Raw genomic sequence first — 23,192 nt, 5'->3', positions numbered from 1 at the left:
GCACTGTTCAACCTTCGCCAAGGTTCTCAGACTGTGGGCCAGTACACCATACAGTTTAGGACCTTGTCCTCTGATTTAGGCTGGAATAACGAGGCGCTGGTGGGCGCCTTTTGGCGAGGCCTCTCGGGTCGTATTAAGGACGAGCTGGCTGGTCGTGACACCCCCACAGCTCTGGAAGATCTGATTTCCCTGGCCACGCGGATTGATCTCCGGTTCCAGGAACGAGCCCGGGAGAGAAGGGTTCCCCGTCCTATACCTTCAGTTCGCAGACCGCCCAGTCCCCGACCGAGGACCCCCGCTCCTGCTTCTGTGCCTAAACTCATGCAGGTGGACCGCCTTAAGCTCTCTGACCAGCGTCATAGGGAGAGAAGTCTCCAGGGCCTTTGTTTCTATTGCGGCAGCAACTCCCACCTACTCCGATCTTGTCCAGAGCATCCGGAAAACTTCTCCGCCTAGGCCAGGTAAGAGAGGCCTCCCTAGGCATATGTGATACCTCTCAACCCCTCACTTTATCTGTCCTCTTGCATGTTGGTGGGAAGCGAGCTTCTCTAATGGCCTATGTGGACTCGGGCGCCGCCAGAAATGTTATTAGACTTGAGGAAGTTAATAAACTTTCAGTCCCTGTGAGGGTCTTGGAGAACCCCCAGGTTCTTGCGTCCGTTGATGGCCGACCCCTACAGGAGGCCGTTACTCATGTTAATCTAGAGGTAGAATTGCAGATAGGGGCCCTGCACAGGGCGAAAGCTACATTTTTTGTCTTAGCAGGGATCTCCCATCCTATCCTCCTCGGTCTCCCTTGGCTGCGGCTCCACGAACCCACGTTGGATTGGCATACTGGCAACGTCTTGCGCTGGGGGGAGTCCTGTCGGGCTCAGTGTCTGCTGTCGGTGCATCCCGTAGGTAACCCCTCTCCTTCCCCTGTTCCCGCCGGGTTGCCGTTGGCCTACACTGCTTTTTTGGATGTCTTCCACAAGAGAGAAGCTGAGACTCTTCCTCCGCACCGTCCCTACGACTGTCCCATCGAGCTTGTTCCAGGTACCACTCTTCCTCGTGGTAGAATTTATCCCCTCTCCTCGGCAGAGACTCAAGCCATGTCTGAATACATTCAAGACAACCTGGCCAGAGGATTTATTCGGAAGTCTTCGTCCCCTGCTCCTTTTTTGTGAAAAAGAAGGATGGGTCTCTGCGTCCGTACATCGACTACCGTGGCTTGAATCGCATCACGATCAAGAACAAATACCCCCTGCCGCTCATCTCTGAGCTCTTTGATCGCCTGAGGGGAGCACGAGTGTTCACCAAGCTCGATTTACGAGCAGCCTACAACCTCGTTTGCATACGCTCAGGGGATGAGTGGAAGACCGCGTTCAATACGCGAGATGGGCACTATGAATATTTGGTTATGCTGTTTGGTCTCTGCAACGCCCCTGCAATGTTCCAGGAACTCGTTAACAACATCTTTCGAGACCTCCTCTACTCTTGTGTCGTGGTCTACCTGGACGATATCTTGGTCTACTCCCCCGATCTAGCCACACATCGTCGAGATGTTCGCCAAGTTCTCCAACGTCTCAGAGAAAACCACCTTTTTGCTAAGTTGGAGAAGTGCACTTTTGAGCAGACTTCGTTGCCTTTTCTTGGTTACGTCGTCTCGAGCTCGGGGTTGGAGATGGACCCTGAGAAAGTCTCTGCAGTTCTCAGTTGGCCACATCCTCTTGGTGTAAAGGCAATTCAACATTTTTTGGGGTTTGCCAATTATTATAAGCAATTTATTCCCCACTTCTCGTCTTTGACTAAACCTATTTCCGCTCTTGTCCGCAAAGGAGTCAATCCCAACCTCTGGCCTCCTGATGCGCAAGATGCTTTTGAAGCTTTGAAACAAGAATTTGCGAAATCTCCTGTACTCCATCGCCCGGATACCAACAGGCCGTTTATTCTCGAAGTCGACGCATCCTCAGTGGGAGCTGGAGCTGTTCTGATGCAAAAGTCTTCTTCTAGCCGTACTCTCACCTGCGGGTTCTTTTCTAAAGCTTTCTCCGCTCTTGAACGAAACTATGCAATTGGAGATAGAGAACTGTTGGCCATAAAGTTGGCTCTCGAGGAATGGCGTCATCTGCTCGAAGGAGCCATCCATCCGTTCACCATCTTCACGGATCACAAGAATTTGGCTTACCTTCAGTCCGCTCAAAGGCTTAATCCTCGGCAGGCCAGATGGTCACTGTTCTTCGAACATTTTGACTTCGAACTCCACTTCCGGCCCGGGGACAAGAACATCAAGGCCGATGCCCCATCACGGTCATTCTTATCAGTGGATAAGGAGGAGGGTCCTGCACATCTCATCAACCCTGCCAAAATCCTTACTGTGGCTCCACTGAACATAGTGTCCCCACCGTCCGGTGAAACCCTTGTTCGAAGTAAAGACAGACTGAAGGTTCTACGTTGGAGCCATTCGTCTAAGTTCTCTGGACATGCAGGAGTTAAAAAGACGCTCTCTCTCTTCTCCCGTCATTATTGGTGTCCTTCCCTTCGCAAAGACGTCTTGGATTTCATCGCCTCTTGTCCTTCCTGCGCCCGAAATAAAGTCCCTCGACATCCTCCTTCGGGTTTCTTGCATCCATTACTGGTGCCTGCCAAACCTTGGACGAATGTTGCTATGGATTTCGTCACAGATTTGCCTCCGTCTTCCAGATGTACGGTGATATTAGTGGTCATGGATCGATTTTCCAAAATGGCCCACTTTATAGCTCTGCCTAGCCTGCCTACTGCTCCCGAGTTGGCGAAGATCTTCCTACTCCACGTTTTCCGCCTCCATGGGTTTCCTCAGCATATCGTCTCGGATCAGGGAGTTCAATTTACCTCTCGTGTTTGGCGAGCACTCTTCGAATTGTTAAAGATAACTCTGGATTTCTCCTCCGCCTATCACCCCTAGTCTAATGGTCAAGTGGAACGAGTCAACCAGGTTCTCACGTCATACCTTCGGCATTTCACCAATGCTCACCAAGACGACTGGGTCTCTCTGCTTCCTAGGGCAGAATTCGCCTATAACAACCATCCCAGCAAGGCCTCCTCCAAGTCTCCTTTTTTTGTGGTTTTTGGCCAACACCCCGGCATTCCTCTTCCTGTTTCCCCTGCCTCGGGTGTACCGGCAGCGGACTCCTTGTCCACAGACTTTTCTCAGATTTGGAGGGAGACTAAAGTTGCCCTCGAAATAGCCAGCCTCAGGATGAGAGGTACGCCGACAAAAAACGGTTGGACGCTCCCCCGTATAAACCTGGAGATAGGGTTTGGTTATCCTCACGGCATATCAGGTTAAAAATTCCTTCCTATAAGTTAGGTCCACGATACATTGGTCCCTTTGAGATCCTGAGTCGTATCGACGACGTCGCCTATAAGTTGAAATTGCCCCCCTCTCTGAAAGTTCCCAATACCTTTCATGTATCCCTCCTCAAGCCTGCAGTATTCAATCATTTTCACTCTGCGTCAGCTCAGACTTCCCAACCTTGTAGTTCAGATAACATTTTTGAGGTGCAGGACATTTTAGCCATGAAGACAGTCATAGGAAAAACTTTATTTTTGGTTGATTGGAAGGGTTTCGGCCCGGAGGAGAGATCTTGGGAACCCCAGGAGTATATTAATGCTCCTCTTATTATGAAACGATTTCTCATCAACATTAGGAGGCAGGGGAGTAAGGGGGGGTATTGTCACGGTCCCGGCTGCTGCGCTCTCCTCCCGGCGCGTCCCTGTGCCCCGGCGCGTCCCTGCACCCGGCTTCCGTGTTCCTCGGCGTCGGGCACCTGCGCACTGTGGGGATCCCGGCGCTCTGCCTCCTGGGAGTGATGACGCGGTGGCGCCGCCCCCAAAATGCTATTTAGGATCTGTGTCTAGTCAGGTAAGGTGCCTGACTGTCGACTTCGGTGATGCTGTCTCCTGCAGCGTTCACTGTGTCTCAGGCCGTGCCTCTTGTCTGCGCCTTGCCTGCGCTCTCCCTGTCGGCTCTCGCTCTGTCTCTTCTGCCTGCCCTTGCCTCCGTTGTCTCCTGTGTCTGCCTCTGTCCGCTTGTCTCCTGCCTTGTCTCCCAGTCTGTGCCTTATCCATTGTCCCTCTCTATTGCAGCCTCCCGCCTGTGCCATCCGCTGAGTCTGTCTCGCAGCCCCTTCTCCGTTATTCCAGGTCCTTCTCTGCATCAGCCCTGATTCCCTGTGTATCCTCTCCAGGCGTACCCCAGTCACCCCTTTGGTTCCGGCCATCACGGTTCTACCCTCCATGGGCCTGCCCCTATCACTCCCTGTATAGGGGGTGGCCACATCTGGGCCGCTCGCCCTCGGGGGCTCTGGAGCTGTGACCCAGAGGGTCCACTTCCGGGTTGTTCCTCATCGCCCCTGTAACAGCAATCGTAACAACTATCTTGCCACACTACTCTTGTTGATGGATATTCTAAGAGTTTATTACTGGTAGACTTTAATATCTCATTTTGTCTGATAATTTTGATTAATTCTCATATATATTTTGAAGTCTCATACATAATCTACATGCTTCTTGTATATTCCTGAATTCTCGTAATACCTACGCCATATCCCATTGAGTCTATTTCTTAAAACTGAAATCTAGTGCTTCACTTAATTCTCGAATATTTTCACACAAATCTTGCCATAGAGGTACTTGTACAAAATGGCCGCTGCAAAGCCGAGAAACAATACTAAGTCTCAAAAAAATTCTCTGTCCCACATGGGAGCACTTTCACAGTCATATGAAGACTTCCCTAGCTTATTAAGCCCGGGCAAGTCGAGATCCCCACTAAAAGGAGATGAGTCGAGGTCTTCCTTTCTAAAACAATCACAGATTCCAACCTATAATAAAACTACTAAAAAAGGAATTAGCTCTGGTTTAAAAAACTCAGTGTCAAAATCTCAAACTAACTTGCCCTCTTCTAAGGGAACCTCTAAAGGTGCACCCAATCCTTCAAATAAGACTCATCCTCCTTTAGAGGGGATGGACACCACTACCTCGGCCAAAAGAAAAGGTCCTAATGACCGTGAGAGCAAATCTCATTCTTGCACTGAGGAATCTGACAGTTTTTCTGATGATTATTCCCCCAACAATAGTCCAGAGAGACACAGGGTTAAAAGAACACATGAAATTGTGACACCAGTAATGGAGGTGGCACCCCTTCCCTTTGTCACGTGCCCCGTCCTGTGTGACACGGCCCGCAGGCAGGTAGCTGAAACAGGACGTGGCACGTGTAAATGTCCTGTGTGACACGGCCTGCAGGCCGGTAACTAATACAACAAGACAAAGGGGAAAGGGAAACAGTTACAACGGTGGGCCCTGCGATAGGGAAAGGGGGACGTGGAGACCTCCTGCACTCCCCTGAGTCAGGGTCCCTAACACTCCTAACGTTCCCTATACAGGCTCCTCACCTGACGCCGACCAGGATACCTGTCACCCTAGCACACCCTACACCTATTCCTTAGCAGGGAGCTGGGTGGTGCAGGCACTGTCCCCACCGCTGTACTAACACCAACATGAGGAAAAGTGACAAACAGGGAAACACTTAGCTTTGCTCTGTTGCTAAAGCTCCCAGCAACAGAGTCCAACACCTGAGTGCATCTTCCTCCGACCGTGTCCAACACCTGGGTGCAGCTTTACAGCAACAGCGTCCAGCACTGAGTGCCGCCTTGGAGCAACAGAGTCCAGCACCTGAGTGCAGCTGTCCAGCTACAGAGTCCAGCACCTGAGTGCAACTGTCCAGCAACCGAGTCCAGCACCTGAGTGCAGCTTTCCAGTAACAGAGTCCAGCAAACTGAGTGCAGCTCTACACCATAGCTGCCACTCCACCAAGCTTTGCAAGAATTCTTCACTGACACCATAGCTGCCACTCCACCATGCTTTACACGAACTCCTCGCTAACACCATAGTTGCCACTCCAGGACTCTGACTGAGCTTCCCTGGACTCTCCTCCAGCTCCTTCCTTCACCCAGGCTGGTAGGAGAACCAATTATAATATCACCAACGTGAGTGAGCACAACTGACACACCTTTATTGAGCAAAAACACCTGTTAGTGATTCCCGTGCAATTACACTAACCACCACCAGGGGCAAACTAGAAGTAAAAACACCAGTGCAATGACCATACTGGCCACCGGGGGCAAAACTATCTCTAAGCACAAAGCTTAGCTACAGAAGAAAAAAAGGTTACCAGTGCTTTTATCTGACATGATCCAGCATGGATCATGACACCCTTGATCTGGACCAATATCTTGGTTCCAGTAAAAAAGTTACGGAAGGTTTTCTAGCAGGTGTTTTCAAATCTTTCAGTGACGCTATGAAAATAGGGTTCGAAACACAAACCAGGACCCTGCAGGAAACGTGTAACACTTTTAACCAAAAATTTGAAAAACATAACAAAAGGCTAAATACAGTAGAAGAAGACACTAGATTCCTCTCTAAACAGAATTCGGACCTTCAGGAGGAGGTCTTACTTCTAAAAAATAAATTAACCGATCTCGAGGACCGAAATAGATGAAATAATTTGAAATTAAGGGGTATTCCGGAATCCATCTCACCAGATAGTCTTTCAGGGTACACAAACAACTTATTCAAGAAACTGGTCCCTAACTTAACAGATCTTGAGTTAAATATTGACCGTATCCACTGTCTTCCTCATCCCCAGGGAATTTCTCAAGACAGACCTAGGGACACCGTTCTCAGAGTCCATATTTTTTGGCACCAAAGAGAAAATACTGAGGGCTAATAGAGAAAGGGGATCCTTTCCAGAACCTCATGGAAATATAAAGGTCTATTCCGATTTTTCTAAAGCAACGATGGACGCCCGCAAGTCTTTCAAAGATATTACCACAAAACTCAGAGAAATCAAAGTACCCTACAGGTGGGGCTTTCCCACTAAATTGAATATTTGGTACAATGAGAAGAGTCACATAATCAACACCCCTCAGGTGGGCCACCGGTTCCTGGCTTTTCTCAGAGAGGAACCAGCATTCATGGACAGAGATTAAGAATATTGATGTAATATATTCTTTCCTCTATAATTACCTTTTGTCCTGTAAGCCTCTCTAGTTTGATTCAATATTCCTCTAAACATATGATGTCCCTCCGGGATCTCGGCCACATATTTGTAATTTTTGTCCCCAAATTAAGGTGAGACTTCAGCTGTATTGAAGTCCGCCAGGAGAACTTTTGCTACCTTATTTTTTTTTTATATAGTGCTTGAAAAAGCACTATATTGTAATCCGAACGCTGCTAACTTCTTCTTATTCAGTAGATTTCCGCAATTAATGCGGCCCGAACCGCTACACGCACAGACTCCGTTGAGGCGTCGTTTCGAAGCCAGCGTCCACGAGTGGTGTGCTAAGTACGGTCTTTTTCGTGTCAATCAGATTTGTAGTTTTTGCGCAATTTGCGTTTGAAAATGTTTTTTCCCGTCATTGGAATGCACTGTCTCAATGCATTTCAATGGGAAAATGTTGCCACAGGGAAAACATGCCCTGAGGCGATTCAAATGGCAGTTAAGCTCATTGATATGCGCAGGCAGACCCAGTTACTATGCCAACGCCTACGAACTTCACATGACCCCCCCAGGACACAGTTTCTGCCAGATAATTTCAGCTCTTAAAGTGAAACCCACAGCACAAATGCAAATCTGATCGACCCTGGCCTACAAATCGGAGGCTGAGCCACCCAGGCCTCCAAATCGGACCCAGAGTGGCCCTGCCCACCAAATCGGACCCTGAGGGGCCCCACCCACCAAATCGGATCCTGAGGGGCCCCGTCAACCAAATCAAGCCCAGAGTGGCCCCACCCACCAAATCGGACCCTGAGGGGCCCCGCCCACCAAATCAGAAACTGAGGGGCCCCACCCACCAAATCGGACCGAGAGTGGCTCCGCCCACAAAATCAGACCCTAAGGGGCTCCACCCACAAAATCGGACCCAGAGGTGCCCAACCCACCAAATCGGACCCAGACTGGCCCTGCCCACCAAATCGGACCCTGAGGGGCCCCGGCCACAAAATCGGACCCTGAGGGATCCTGTACACCAATTCAAGCCCTGAGGAGCCCAGGCCACCGAATCAGATCCTGAGGGGCCCCACCCACCAAATCAGACCCTGAGTGGCCACACAGGTCAAAGTGGCCCCTGAGAGGCACCCACAGTTAAAACGGATCCTGGGTTGAAAGTCTAGCAGGGGCAGCAGGCAAGTCTCTCTTAAAGGGGCAGCCCGGGCACCATTTCAAAGCACTATCTGTACTTCCTTCAGGAAATACACATCTAGTTAAGATAGCTCTCCATTTTCTTTGTTCTTCTACGTTTAACTTTAACAGGCAAGTTTGTCTATCTGTTTCCTGTTTTTTAGTTGTTAACCTTCGGTTTCCTTTTCAGGAGTGTTATGAAGATTTTATCTTATAATGTTAGGGGCCTTAATAGGCCCCATAAGAGATTCACAATATGGAAAGATATCAATCACATTCACTCTGATATTTTTTGTCATTTCCAGCATAAAAACTACCCTCATCAATTCAAGTCCTTAGGTCCATCAAAGAAAGCTGGAGTCATTACCCTGGTAAGTGGCGATGTCCCATTCCAACTGATCAGCGAGACCACGGATTCCTTGGGGAGATAACACATTCTTGTCTGTCTCCTCAATAATAGGCTCTGCACTGTAGTGAACACCTACTGTATGTTCCTAATAGAAGACAAGTTTCTTTCCTGAATAAACTCCAAAAGAAAATTAACAAAACAAAGTCCGGAGACCTTATCCTGGTTGGAGATTTTAATATAATCCCTGATAGGAGCCTGGATTCTTCCTCATCAGTCAGGCATAAGGCCCCAGTATTAAAAAATTGACTTATTCAAAATGAATATTATGACACATTTCGCTGCTTTAACGCATCTTCAAGGGAATACACTCATTATTCGGATGTCCACATGACATCCTCAAGAATTGACCTGATTCTTACAAATATTTTCACATTAACGAAGTTCCAAATTATTAGAATCTTGAATAAATCCTTATCTGATCATTCCCCGGTCTTAGCACAATTCTCACTAGGCCCATCCCCTTATGATACCCGTCTCTGGAAAATCAACTCATCACTCTTTAAAATACCTGAATTTAGACAAGAGATTGAAAATCATATTGCCAACTTCTTTAATGAAAACCAATCAGACGAAACTGATATATTCACATTATGGAACGCCCACAAGGCTGTACTAAGGGGAGCTCTCATCCAGATTTCCTCCAGTTATAAAAAGAGAAACAGAGAAAAAATTGTCACATTACAAAAACAGATCAATGAGAGAGAGGAACGGCAAAACAATTTGACATGTCCCTCCCCTTTCCTTCAAGGGGAAATTCTAAAATTGAAACAAAGTCTAAGACTCGAAATTAGCCAGGAATTTGAGGCGGTGATCAACGCTTCAAAATTTAAGACTTACACATCATTGAACAGACGCACCAGATACATGATGGCAAAACTGAAAAGGGAAAGAGTTAATAGAAGGATCAACAGGATAGTGTCCCTTTCGGGCGAAACCAAAACACACCCTGTTATGAATGAGTCACCGTAGGAGGCAGACACAAAAATAGAAGCTACGTCCAGAAAACCAGAGAAGTTGGCAACTATCAGATTGCAGACCCCTGAACCTATCAACACAACTAGCAGTAGCCGTGGGGGGTTCCTACGGTGCCCTAGACCCCTCGATCACAGCCGGAGAGCTAGATAGCCTAAAGACAGAAAAGGAAATCTAAACTGCCCCAGAGCAGACCCCAAAGCAAAAGGCAGCCCCCAACATATAATGACGGTGAAGCAAGATGAAAAAACACTCACACAGACAGAAAGATAGGCTGAGCAAACGATGGGGCCCAAAACTAACTAAACAGGACAGGAAAGGAAGGTTGCTGTCTGCAATCTGCAAAAACCCTATAAAAGACATAAGCCAACAAGCTGATATGGAAAAAAGACCCTGAAGCAGCTAGGCTTCAAAAGCTATATCAGCACTCAGGTACTTTCTGAAGACAGAGCTAAAGGAATTCAGCTCACCCCAGCAGGGAATGGCAGAAATCCAGAAAAACAAAGCAAAACAAAGGCAAAGCAAAAATGCAAAAGGCAGAGCAGAAAACTTAGCTTTAGATGAGCAGGAATTCAGACTGGTCTCCAAGGATCCCACAGAGAAATCACCCGCAGGGCAGAAGGGCGTCGGCGGCCTTATATCCAGTCAGTAACTCCACTCAGCCAGTCATCATCATTGGGCTCAGATGTTTGATAATCAGGCTCACTACCTTTCTTTACCACAATTCAATAAGGAATAAATTCTTGGACTTTGAGTGCGCTGCCAGACGAATTCAATAACCACACAAGGTTAAAAAAGTTAACCCTTTAATCCCTACGCGTTTCGAAGCGTAACGCTTCTTCAGGGGTAGATACATCTACATTCTTCTTTACCAGAAGAGGGAGTTCATTGGGCCTCAGTAGTGAAGGGGAAAATGAACTCACAACAGTACCTCCCCCTTGAGGAGGGGTCACCGAACCCTCAACCACGCCACCAGGGCGATCAGGGTGAGCCCGATGAAAGGCACGCACCAATCTTTTGGCATGAATATCAGAGGCAGAGACCCAGGAATTATCCTCCTGACCATAACCCTTCCACTTAACCAAATACTGGAGTCTCCGTCTAGCCAGACGGGAATCCAGTATTTTCTCTACCTCATATTCCATGTTACCTTCGACCAATACAGGGTCTGGAGGTGCCACCCCCAGAACAACAGGTTCAACAAACCTCTTCAACAAAGACTTATGGAACACATTATGGATTTTAAAAGTAACAGGAAGAGCCAAACGAAAAGAGACCGGATTAATAATCTCCAAAATCTTGTAAGGTCCAATAAATCTAGGCTTAAACTTAGGAGAAGCCACCTTCATAGCAATATTTTTTGATGATAACCACACCATATCACCAACCTTAAACTGGGGACCGATGCTCCTATGTCGGTTGGAAAACCGCTGGGCCTTTTCCTGGGAGAGAGATAACTTATCCACCACTTGGTCCCAGATCTGGTGCATTCTCTCCACCACAGTGTCAACACCTGGGCAGGCAGAGGGCTCCACCTGCCCTGAAGAAAATCGAGGATGAAACCCAAAGTTACAAAAAAAAGGTGACATCAAAGTGGCAGAACTAGCTCTATTATTTAAAGCAAATTCGGCCAAGGGCAAAAATGAAACCCAATCATCCTGATCAGTGGAAATAAAACATCTCAAATATGACTCCAAGGTCTGGTTTGTTCTCTCTGTCTGCCCATTGGTCTGAGGGTGAAAAGCAGAGGAGAAGGACAACTGAATTCCCAGCTTGGAACAGAAAGTTCTCCAAAATCTAGACACAAACTGAACTCCTCTGTCAGATACAATGCTCTCAGGAATCCCGTGCAAACGAACCACCTGTTGCAAAAACAGGGGCACCAACTCAGAGGAGGACGGCAACTTAGGGAGTGGTACAAGATGAACCATCTTAGAGAACCTATCACAAATCACCCAAATAGCAGTCATCCTTTGAGAGACAGGCATATCAGAGATGAAATCCATTGAAATATGGGTCCATGGCCTCTTGGGGACAGGCAAAGGCATCAACAACCCACTAGAGCGAGAACACGATTTAGATCGGGAGCAAGTCCCACAGGACTGCACAAAATTCCTGACATCACGAGACAAGGAGGGCCACCAAAAAGACTGACTCACCAGATCTCTAGTACCAAAAATACCTGGATGACCAGCCAAAGCAGAGCAATGAACTTCAGACATCACTCTCTTCTTCCACTGGTCAGGAACATACAACTTTCCACTGGGACAACGCTCAGGTTTGTCCTCCTGGAACTCCTCCAAAGCACGTCTCAAATCGGGCGAGATGGCAGAAAGAACTACCCCTTCGCCTAAGATGGTAGCAGGCTTGGTCACCACAGGAGAATCAGCAAAGAAGCTCCTAGAGAGGGCGGCTGCCTTGACATTCTTAGTTCCAGGAAGAAAAGAAACCACAAAATCAAAACGTGTAAAAAACAAGGCCCACCTAGCCTGTCTAGGGTTCAAGCGCTTAGCCGACTCTAGGTAAATCAAATTCTTGTGGTCAGTGAGGACCACGACTTGATGTGTAGCTCCCTCCAACCAATGTCTCCACTCCTCAAATGCCCATTTCATGGCCAACAGTTCCCGATTCCCCACATCATACTTACGTTCAGATGGAGAGAACTTTCGGGAAAAGAAGGCACAGGGATTCATTTTAGATGTTACAGGATCCTTTTGGGACAAAACAGCTCCTGCACCAATCTCAGAAGCATCCACCTCTACCTGGAACGGAAGTGAGACATCAGGTTGCCGCAAAACCGGGGCGGAGGTGAATCTTCGCTTCAGCTCCTGAAAGGAAGAAACAGCCTCCGGAGACCAATTTAACACATCAGCACCCTTCTTAATCAAATCAGTCAATGGCTTGGCAATACTAGAAAATTTTGCTATAAATTTCCGATAAAAATTAGCAAAACCCAAAAACTTCTGGAGGGCCTTCAAAGAAGTGGGCTGAACCCAATCGTAAATGGCCTGTACCTTGGTCGGGTCCATTTCAATAGTTGACGGAGACAAAATAAATCCCAAAAAAGAAATCCTCTGTACTCCAAAAAGGCATTTCGATCCTTTGACATACAGGGAATTCTCCCTCAAGATCCGGAACACAGTCCGAACATGTTCCACATGAGAATCCCAATCCTTGGAGAAGATCAAAATATCATCCAGATAGATAATCAAAAATTTATCGACAAAATCTCGGAAAATATCGTTCATGAAGCACTGGAAGACAGAAGGGGCATTAGTGAGGCCAAAAGGCATCACCAGGTACTCAAAATGTCCCTCCGGAGTATTAAACGCCGTCTTCCACTCATCCCCATGCTTAATGCGAATAAGATTATACGCCCCCCTGAGGTCAAGCTTGGTAAACCAGCAAGCACCTTTAACTCTAGAAAATAGATCCGAAATCAGGGGTAACGGATACAGATATTTAACAGTAATTTTGATGAGGGCACGATAATCAATACAAGGTCTTAATGAACCATCCTTTTTGGCTACAAAAAAAAACCCGGCACCTAAGGGTGACGAGGATGGTCTAATGTGACCCTTCTCCAACGCCTCCTTAATATAGAATCGCATAGCCTCGTGCTCGGGTACAGATAAATTGAAGAGCCGGCCCTTGGGAAATTTACACCCCGGGCTCAGTTCAATTGCACAGTCATAACTCCTATGAGGAGGCAGAGACGCAGACTCATTCTCACTAAATACATCATAAAAGTCCGCCAAATAATCAGGAACATCATGCGACTGAGGAGAGGTGGAAAACACCGGAGCCTCACTAAAGGCACACCGACAACCCCAGCTCACCACAGACACAGATTTCCAATCCAAAACTGTATTATGAATTTGTAACCAGGGAAACCCCAGAACAATGGTATCATGCAGATTATGCAACACCAAAAATCTGCAATTTTCTTGATGGTCTGGGGCGACCCACATCACCACCTGGGTCCAAAACTGAGGTTTATTTTTCGCCAAAGGAGTAGCATCAATCCCCCTCAAAGGGATAGGAGTCTGCAGAGGTGTCATCGGAAATTCACAACGTTTAGCAAAATCCAAGTCCATTAGGTTTAGAGCTGCTCCCGAATCCACAAAAGCCTTGGCGGAAAATGTGGACAGGGAGAAGATCAGAGTAATAGCCAGAAGAAACTTAGGTTGAACACCACCAACAGAAAACGCGTGTGCAAAGCGTTTCTCTCATTTAGGACAGGCAGAAATAATATGCGAGGCATCTCCACAGAAAAAACACAACTTATTACGCCTTCTGAACTCCTGACGCTGCTCTCTGGACAAAACTCTATCACATTGCATAGGTTCAGACATTTGTTCAACAGGTAGCAACACCTCTCGTGCAGTTTTGCGTTCGCGCAAACGCCGATCAACCTGAATGGCTAATGACATAGAATCGTCAAGACCAGAGGGAACAGGAAATCCCACCATAGTATCTTTTACGGCTTCTGACAAACCCTTCCGAAAGAGAGCAGCCAAGGCATTATCATTCCAGGTAGTAAGTACCGCCCACTCTTGGAATTTTTGACTGTACAATTCTGCAGAATCTCGACCCTGGTTCAATGCCAGCAGGGTCTTTTCAGCCTGATCAATGGCATTAGGTTCGTCATACAACAACCCTAAGGCTTGAAAAAATGCATTCACATTAGTCAGAATAGGATCATCTGGTTTCAAAGAAAACGCCCAATCCTGGGGATCGCCACGCAGCAAAGAGATGACAATTTTAACCTGCTGCGCGGAGCTCCCTGACGAGTTAGGCTTCAAGGCAAAAAATAATTTACAATTATTTTTGAAATTCAAATATTTAGACCGATCCCCAAAAAATACATCAGGTGTAGGAATCTTTGGTTCAGCAGCATGTGAATGAGCAAGATAGGCGGAAATTCCCCGCACTTCCGCAGCGAGCTGCTCCACACGATCAGACAATTGCTTTATTTCCATTGAGAGAAAAAAAAATTACCCCTATGGCCTCAGAGGTATAGAGGAAAAAATATACACCTTTTTTTTTTTTTTTTTACAATTCTTTCCTGCTACTGAGTACCCTAGGATCTGCGGTATGGCGGGTGATTCTGTTATGAAAGAGTCACCGTAGGAGGCAAACACAAAAATAGAAGCTAAGTCCAGAAAACCAGAGAAGTTGGCAACTATCAGATTGCAGACCCCTGAACCTATCAACACAACTAGCAGTAGCCGTGGGGGGTTCCTACGGTGCCCTAGACCCCTCGATCACAGCCGGAGAGCTAGATAGCCTAAAGACAGAAAAGGAAATCTAAACTGCCCCAGAGCAGATTGGGGTCTGCAAAAGGCAGCCCCCAACATATAATGACGGTGAAGCAAGATGAAAAAACACTCACACAGACAGAAAGATAGGCTGAGCAAACGATGGGGCCCAAAACTAACTAAACAGGACAGGAAAGGAAGGTTGCTGTCTGCAATCTGCAAAAACCCTATAAAAGACATAAGCCAACAAGCTGATATGGAAAAAAGACCATGAAGCAGCTAGGCTTCAAAAGCTATATCAGCACTCAGGTACTTTCTGAAGACAGAGCTAAAGGAATTCAGCTCACCCCAGCAGGGAATGGCAGAAATCCAGAAAAACAAAGCAAAACAAAGGCAAAGCAAAAATGCAAAAGGCAGAGCAGAAAACTTAGCTTTAGATGAGCAGGAATTCAGACTAGTCTCCAAGGATCCCACAGAGAAATCACCCGCAGGGCAGAAGGGTGTCGGCGGCCTTATATCCAGTCAGTAACTCCACTCAGCCAGTCATCATCATTGGGCTCAGATGTTTGATAATCAGGCTCACTACGTTTCTTTACCAGAAGAGGGAGTTCATCGGGCCTCAGTAGTGAAGGGGAAAATGAACTCACAAAAACACCCTAAGGATATCACTAAATCATTCACAGAATTTTACCAGCATCTGTACAATCTTAAAGATGACCCTGATGCCCCTGTGGTAAACCACAAATCTATTAATAACTTTCTAGCGGATATCAACCTTCCCAGGTTGACACAATCAGACCTGGAACAAATTGATAGCCCCTTCTTGGAAAAATAATTATTGGCCGTTATTAATAAATTAAAGACCCAGAAATCCCCGGGTCCGGATGTCTTCTCCTCCGAATATTTCAGGACCTTTTCTAAAGCCTTGATTCCATATATGGTCTCAGTATTTAATGCAGCATCTTCTCGGGGCTCCTTCCCAAAAGAGATGCTGGAAGCCGTAATTGTTCTGATTCCAAAAGCAGGGGGGGACCCGTAGAAGATGCAAAATTACAGGCCAATACCGCTTAGAAACAACAACATTAAAATTTATTCTAAATTACTGGCCGAAAGGTTGAAAAATATACTCCCTCGTTTGCTTTCCGATGACCAGATTGGCTTTGTCGAGGGCCTTCAGGCGGCGGATGGAACGAGGAGAGTTTTGAATTTAATTACCAGGGCAAATCTGTCCAATAGTAGATAGGCATTTCTGGCGTTGGATGCGGAAAAGGCCTTTGACAGGTTGAATTGGTCTTGGAAGCAACTTTAACTAAATTTGGTTTTAGCCAAGGATTCCTGTCATCGGTCTTTGCGTTATACTCTGCTCCCAGCGCTAAAATCTATGCCAATAATAGCCTCTCAAACTCGTCCCCCATTTCGAACGGAACAAGACAGGGGTGCCCCCTGTCACCCCTGCTCTTTGCATTAGCGATGGAGCCACTGGCGGAAAAGATCAGATCTAATAAAAATATTGCAGGATTTGATTTCCCCTCCCGTCGTTTTAAAATTGGACTATTTGCCGATGACCTCTTTTTGACCATACTGGACCCCTTGAATTCCATCAGAGCACTTGCTGCAGACCTGGAAATGTTTTCAAGGGCCTGTTATTTCAAGATTAACTCTCACAAGTCGAAATTCTTGACCCTCAACATGACAAAAACGGAAATCGAAGAGCTAAAGAGAAGTACTAAATTTGCCTGGGAAGAAACAGGTATAGTCTATCTTGGGATCACTTTGGCTAGTTCTATCCAAGCAACTGTCAAAGCAAACCTAAATGTGATCCTTGCAACTGTCTCAGGACATTTCCTTTTTCAGGCAAACTGAACTCTCTATGTTTGGTAGGGTGATGGTTGTGAAATCCATCATTCTGCCCAAAATTATCTATTTTTTTCGTACGCTACCGACCACTCTTCCATTTCAATCCATACAAAATTTACAAAGCCTACTAAAATCATTTGTATGGAACGACAGGGGGCCTAGGGTGTCGTCAGAAATTTTATATAAGCATAAAAGCAGAGGAGGTACAAGCCTGCCTAAATTGCATGCATACTATATTACTATAGTAATAAAGATTATACTATACTATAAGAGTATACTATACTATACTAATAAAGATTATTATTATTATGATGGGTCTAATTTTCTCACATTCAGTGAACTAAAAATCAAATATAATATCCCCTCCTCTGAATTGATTCCCTACTTAATGCTGAAAGATAAGGTACAAAAAATTCTAATAGGTAAATCTTTTAACTATGAAATTGTGTCTTCACTGCTAAGCAACCTTACTAATAAAAATACCTGGAGTTTAAGGAATATATATTCCTCTTTCAATAGAGAGGAACTCTCTTGCAAGAACATATATTTAAGGAGATGGGAATCCGACTTTGGGACTGTTGTCTCGGTTGAGCAGTGGGATATCGCCATAAAAAATACGTATAAATCTACCATATCGATGACTCTTCACGAGTCTTATTTCAAACTACTTAACAGGTGGTATCTCACGCCTATCAGACTCTCCCACATTAACCAGGACCACTCCCCCCTATGTTGGAGAGGATGCGGACAACAGGGGAATCTTTACCACATCTTTTGGTGTTGCCCAAAACTAAAACGTCTCTGGCTCCAGGTTTCTCGTCATATTGACTCCTTTACAGGAAACTTCACCTTGACTCCCCAAAAAGCATTGCTTTCTTTGGACTTGGATCAATTGCATCTGTCGGTGAGACAGGTAGGGATATCTCGTTTACCTCTGCCCAGGGGTCACATGATCAGGGGCTGTGTCTGCCTCTGTGTCTGTCTGCACTCTGCAGGACTCTGCTGTGCTGGTTGTCATGGATGGTGCTGGGGGGGTTCTGTAACAGGTAGTTATACACATCCTTTTGGTAGTTAAAAATAACTTGGTTTTCTTTTGGAAGAAACCTGACCCCCCAAATTTTCAGACATCCTAGACAAAATCTACCAACATAATGCTATCGAATGGAGGTACGCAGTCAGTAATAATATTCTCGTCTACACCAATAAGTGGAAGGTCTGGAACAGTAAATTTAGACGAGTTTAAATTTCTTTCATGCACCTCCTTAAGTGGTTGGACTAGACCGCCCTCATGCATCTCCTCTTTAAAGGTTTAGTATTATTGTACCTCTTAGTGGTATAAGTATATTGTATACTTATTAAGGTATGCTTTGTTACAAGGGTTCTCTATTTTTTTATGACCCTCACCCATCCTATGTACTTATACCCTTCTCCCTCCCCCTTCCCTGTTCTGTTCCCCCTCCCCTTCCTCCTCCCAGTTTTATGAAAAAACTTCAATAAAAATATTTAAAAGAAAGACCAAGAATCGGGAATGAGATTTCTTGAAATTCTCGCTTCTCAAATGGACCCTAAGAATGAAATTATATTTCTGTAATGTGAACACAGCGTGATCGTGACCATTATACAGCATGATCGTGACCATTATACAGCCGCTGATCAGCTGTTTAGGCCAGACTAAGAATGCTGGTTCCCAACTCTCAGCCTGACGAAATGGATTCGGTCCTGACCTACATCACGTTGTTATTCCGCACCACCCAATGCTGCAGGGCTGGTTACCGCTTTTTGGTTTCCTTCTTCTCTTATGTTTGGGTTGTTCGCCAGGTTGTTGGCTTTTCCCCGGATTACATCCTGTATGAGCCCCCATAGGTTTCACTGTCACAGTCGGCTTAGAGATTTTTTGTACTTTCACTTTCTGCTTCTGATCCGCTCGTCTGACCAATCCACCACTCATCCGAGAAGCTTCATACATGAAATAGAAGCAACACAATTTACAGCAAATCAACAATTTACATAAACCATGATTTATCCTCGTTATTGCTGGGTCCCGCACATCCATGTAACCTAGTTCCAGACTTCGGCTCACACATTACGTGTGAGTCCTACGTCTACTAAACACATCGAGACAGAGATCTCAAACATATGATTTGCACCAAACTCTCCTTTTTGTTTACACCTCTTTTAAAGTCTATTTTAGGCGTTCTCCTTTTTTTTTTATGTTCGCTGATCAGGGGGTGATTTTTTGTTTACCAAATGCTTACGGCCAATTTTTTTGCACAAATGTACTCCATTTCCCCTTCTCCTGGAGTGATTTTAAGTACGTCTGAAATTTTTGTGTTAATTATGCAATATTTTCGTAGAACATGCAACTATATGCTCGAAGAAGGCACAAAAAATGTAATCCACAATATTTTTTTGATTTTGTGCAAAATTTATAAACCCCGTGAAAAAAAAATTTTGAAGAATTTGGAGCAAAAAAAATGACAACAAGGAACACAAATAAAAAAGAGAAAAGTGACTAAAAAAATGATTATCTCAAACCTTGAAAGACCATGGATCGTGCTCCCCACCTTCAGGACATTTCTTGTGTCTGCCCCCAGACAATTTTAAGCTCTGTTCACATCAGCATTTTCAGAGACATTTCTCATGTAACTTCCACTACAATAGCACCCACCAGACAACCTCCAACACCAAAAGACAATGCAGCTGCCCCGAAGTCTCTGATTAAAACTGTTCCCCATGAGCCAACAGTGGCGGAGTCAGGAGGTACTTTGTGAGTGGAGTTAGCACACTATGTGCTCCCGTCCCACAGATGAAGACAGAAGCAGCAGCCCCTGTGTCTCCTGTGCCGTAAGTGCACCAGCCCGATGTCTCCTGTGATACATGCTCCAGGCCAATGTCTCCTGTGATATATGCTCCAGCCCAATATCTCCTGTGATGTATGCACCAGTCCAATGTCTCCTGTGATGTATGCTCAAGCTCAATGTCTCCTGTGATATATGTACTCCAGCTCCAATGTTTCCTGTGACGTACGTGCTCCAGCCACAATGTCTCCTGTGATATATGTACTGCAGCCCCGGTATGTCCTATGTGATGTATATACAGCAGTCCCGGCGTCCCCTATGTGACATAAATGTGTAGGAGGGAGATTCCCCACTGTGTAACCGGACGGGAACCAAGGAGACTGTCACCAAGTTTCTTAGGGAGACTGTTTCTGGGGGACATAATTAGAGGATGGACCAGAGACAGTTCTAGAAGGAGTGGGCATGGAGCAAGTATAAAAGGAGCTGAGAACGCCAGCAGGGTGCACTCGACAGAGCGGGAGAGAAGGAGCAGGAAGCCTAGGTGGCGCCAGAGAGCCAGAGCCAGAAGGAGTGAGCGACGACCAGAGAGATTGGAGGGAGACTCACCACGGTCAGGGAGGAGACAGCACCGAGCAGCCCAGCAGAGGGACGCCGACCGAACGACCGCGCTCCCGCTCCCGTCACTCCAGCCCATGGTTGCGGCCTGCCTGCTGCCACCCGCGGCCGTCACTGCCCGGCTCCAGACCGCAGTTGCAGCTTGCCCGCTGCCGCCCGCGGCCGACACTGCCCGACTCCAGCCCGTGGCTGCGGCCTGCCCGCTGCCACCGTTTGACTCCAGCCCGCGGCTGCGGCCTGCCTGCGGCCGCCTCCATCCGACTCCAGCCCGCGGTTGCCTGCCTGCCGCCGCCCGCGGCCGCCATTGCTCGACTCCAGCCCGCGGTTGCGGCCTGCCCGCCGCCACCCACGGCCACCGCTGCCCGACTCCAGCCTGCGGTTGCGGCCTGCCCGCTGCCACCCGCCGCTGCCCGGCCCTAGCCTGCAGCTGCGGCGTACATGCCCCGGGCCCCGGCTATCGCCATCCCACCTCCGCCGGGAGGCGCAACGCAGAGGAACTCTTTAGAGGCCTGTTGTGCCCTCGCTCCACCTGGGCGTAGGAACGCCAGAAGCTTGCGTCAACTCCTCGTCGGCTGGGCCCAGCGGCTGAGATGCTGAATAGACACCGACCACCACTCTGCCGGACATCAGAGGAGGATAAGTGACACGTTGTAGTTGATTAATCGTAGTTCCTGGACCCGTAGTCGGCCATACCGCGGCCTCATAGTTACCGGTTCCGACCGGGTAGTTATTATCGTGTTACCTGTTTATTATTGTTCTGATCCCTGCGAGGATAACTGTTGTTAGCTTGCTGGTTACTCGAGATAGCCCTATAGATATATATATATATACAGTCATATGTTAAAGTTTGGGCACCCCTATTAATGTTAACCTTTTTTCTTTATAACAATTTTGGTTTTTGCAACAGCTATTTCAGTTTCATATATCTAATAACTGATGGACTCAGTTATATTTCTGGATTCAAATGAGGTTTATTGTACTAACAGAAAATGTGCAATCTGCATTTAAACAAAATTTGACCGGTGCAAAAGTATGGGCACCCTTATCAATTTCTTGATTTGAACACTCCTAACTACTTTTTACTGACTTCCTGAAGCACTAAATTGGTTTTGTAACCTCATTGAGCTTTGAACTTCATAGCCAGGTGTATCCAATCATGAGAAAAGGTATTTAAGGTGGCCACTTGCAAGTAGTTCTCCTATTTGATCCTCCTATGAAGAGTAGCATCATGGGCTCCTCAAAACAACTCTCAAATGATCTGAAAACAAAGATTATTCAACATAGCTTTTCAGGGGAAGGATACAAAAAGTTGTCTCAGAGATTTAACCTGTCAGTTTCCACTGTGAGGAACATAGTAAGGAAATGGAAGAACACAGGTACAGTTCTTGTTAAGCCCAGAAGTGGCAGGCCAAGAAAAATATCAGAAAGGCAGAGAAGAAGAATGGTGAGAAGAGTCAAGGACAATCCACAGACCACCTCCAAAGACCTGCAGCATCATCTTGCTGCAGATGGTGTCACTGTGCATCGGTCAACAATACAGCGCACTTTGCACAAGGAGAAGCTGTATGGGAGAGTGATGCGAAAGAAGCCGTTTCTGCAAGCACGCCACAAACAGAGTCGCCTGAGGTATGCGAAAGCACATTTGGACAAGCCAGTTACATTGTGGAAGAAGGTCTTGTGGACTGATGAAACAAAGATTGAGTTGTTTGGTCATACAAAAAGGCGTTATGCATGGAGGCTAAAAAACACAGCATTCCAAGAAAAACACTTGCTACCCACAGTAAAATTTGGTGGAGGTTCCATCATGCTTTGGGGCTGCGTGGCCAATGCCGGCACCGGGAATCTTGTTAAAGTTGAGGGTCGCATGGATTCAACTCAGTATCAGCAGATTCTTGACAATAATGTGCAAGAATCAGTGACGAAGTTGAAGTTACGCAGGGGATGGATATTTCAGCAAGACAATGATCCAAAACACCGCTCCAAATCTACTCAGGCATTCATGCAGAGGAACAATTACAATGTTCTGGAATGGCCATCCCAGTCCCCAGACCTGAATATCATTGAACATCTGTGGGATGATTTGAAGTGGGCTGTCCATGCTCGGCGACCATCAAACTTAACTGAACTGGAATTGTTTTGTAAACAGGAATGGTCACAAATACCTTCATCCAGGATACAGGAACTCATTAATAGCTACAGGAAGCGACTAGAGGCTGTTATTTTTGCAAAAGGAGGATCTACGAAATATTAATGTCACTTTTATGTTGAGGTACCCATACTTTTGCACCAGTCAAATTTTGTTTAAATGCAGATTGCACATTTTCTGTTAGTACAATAAACCTCATTTGAATCCAGAAATATAACTGAGTCTATCAGTTATTAGATATAGGAAACTTAAATAGCTGTTGCAAAAACCAACATTGTTATAAAGAAAAAATGTTAACATTAATAGGGGTGCCCAAACTTTAACATATGACTGTAAAAGTTACATTCTAAGATCACTCCGGCTCCCGTCTCGTCACTGCATCCCGCGTACCTGCGATTACTACATTTGGCATAGTCGAAAACCAAAACCAAAACACAAAACAAATATCCTGGAATAAAAAAGTTAAAAAAATATATTGCAAAAATTGCATGAAGGTAGTAATAATAGTAATAATAAGGGTATTTAGTTAAAATAATTTTGATCAAAATAATGTAGAAGCCATCCCGCCACGTCACGGCAACCCTTGTGGGACAGTCCTAACTCTTGTATTTAAAACCTTTCCACTTGTCAAGTGACGTAAATGTGAGCAAGGACACTGAACCACCAGTAATAGTATAGGCCAGTCAGGATGGATTTTCCAACTCAGAAACAGGGCGGTCACACCCATATATGCACAGAATGCACAATGAAACAAATGATCCAGGATATTTGTTTTGTGTTTTGTTTTTGGTTTTCTCTGTGTAAAGGTCATGTGTTCATATGCAATTACATTTTGCATGCACATTAATTTACTTTTTCTGCTCAGACCCAGTTTCTCATTTGTTTCATTGTGCATTCTGTGCATATAAGGGTAGTAATAATAGTAATAATAAGGGTA

General features: G+C 46.1%; 1 protein-coding gene across 1 annotated transcript in view; it reads right to left on the bottom strand.

Annotated features, from left to right (window-relative positions):
• Positions 1-23,192, bottom strand: part of LOC141050793 (uncharacterized) — a 71,753-nt gene that overhangs the window by 20,063 nt on the left and 28,498 nt on the right. The window contains exon 6 of the mRNA XM_073547450.1: positions 18,470-18,652. Coding sequence (XP_073403551.1) covers positions 18,470-18,652 — 183 coding nt within the window. The remainder of the gene's footprint in view (positions 1-18,469; positions 18,653-23,192) is intronic.

Source organism: Dendrobates tinctorius, unplaced genomic scaffold, assembly GCF_039654945.1.
Source record: "Dendrobates tinctorius isolate UK_male_01 unplaced genomic scaffold, ASM3965494v1 ptg000152l, whole genome shotgun sequence".
Lineage (NCBI taxonomy): Eukaryota > Metazoa > Chordata > Amphibia > Anura > Dendrobatidae > Dendrobates > Dendrobates tinctorius.
This window is presented reverse-complemented; position numbering and strand designations above follow the sequence as displayed.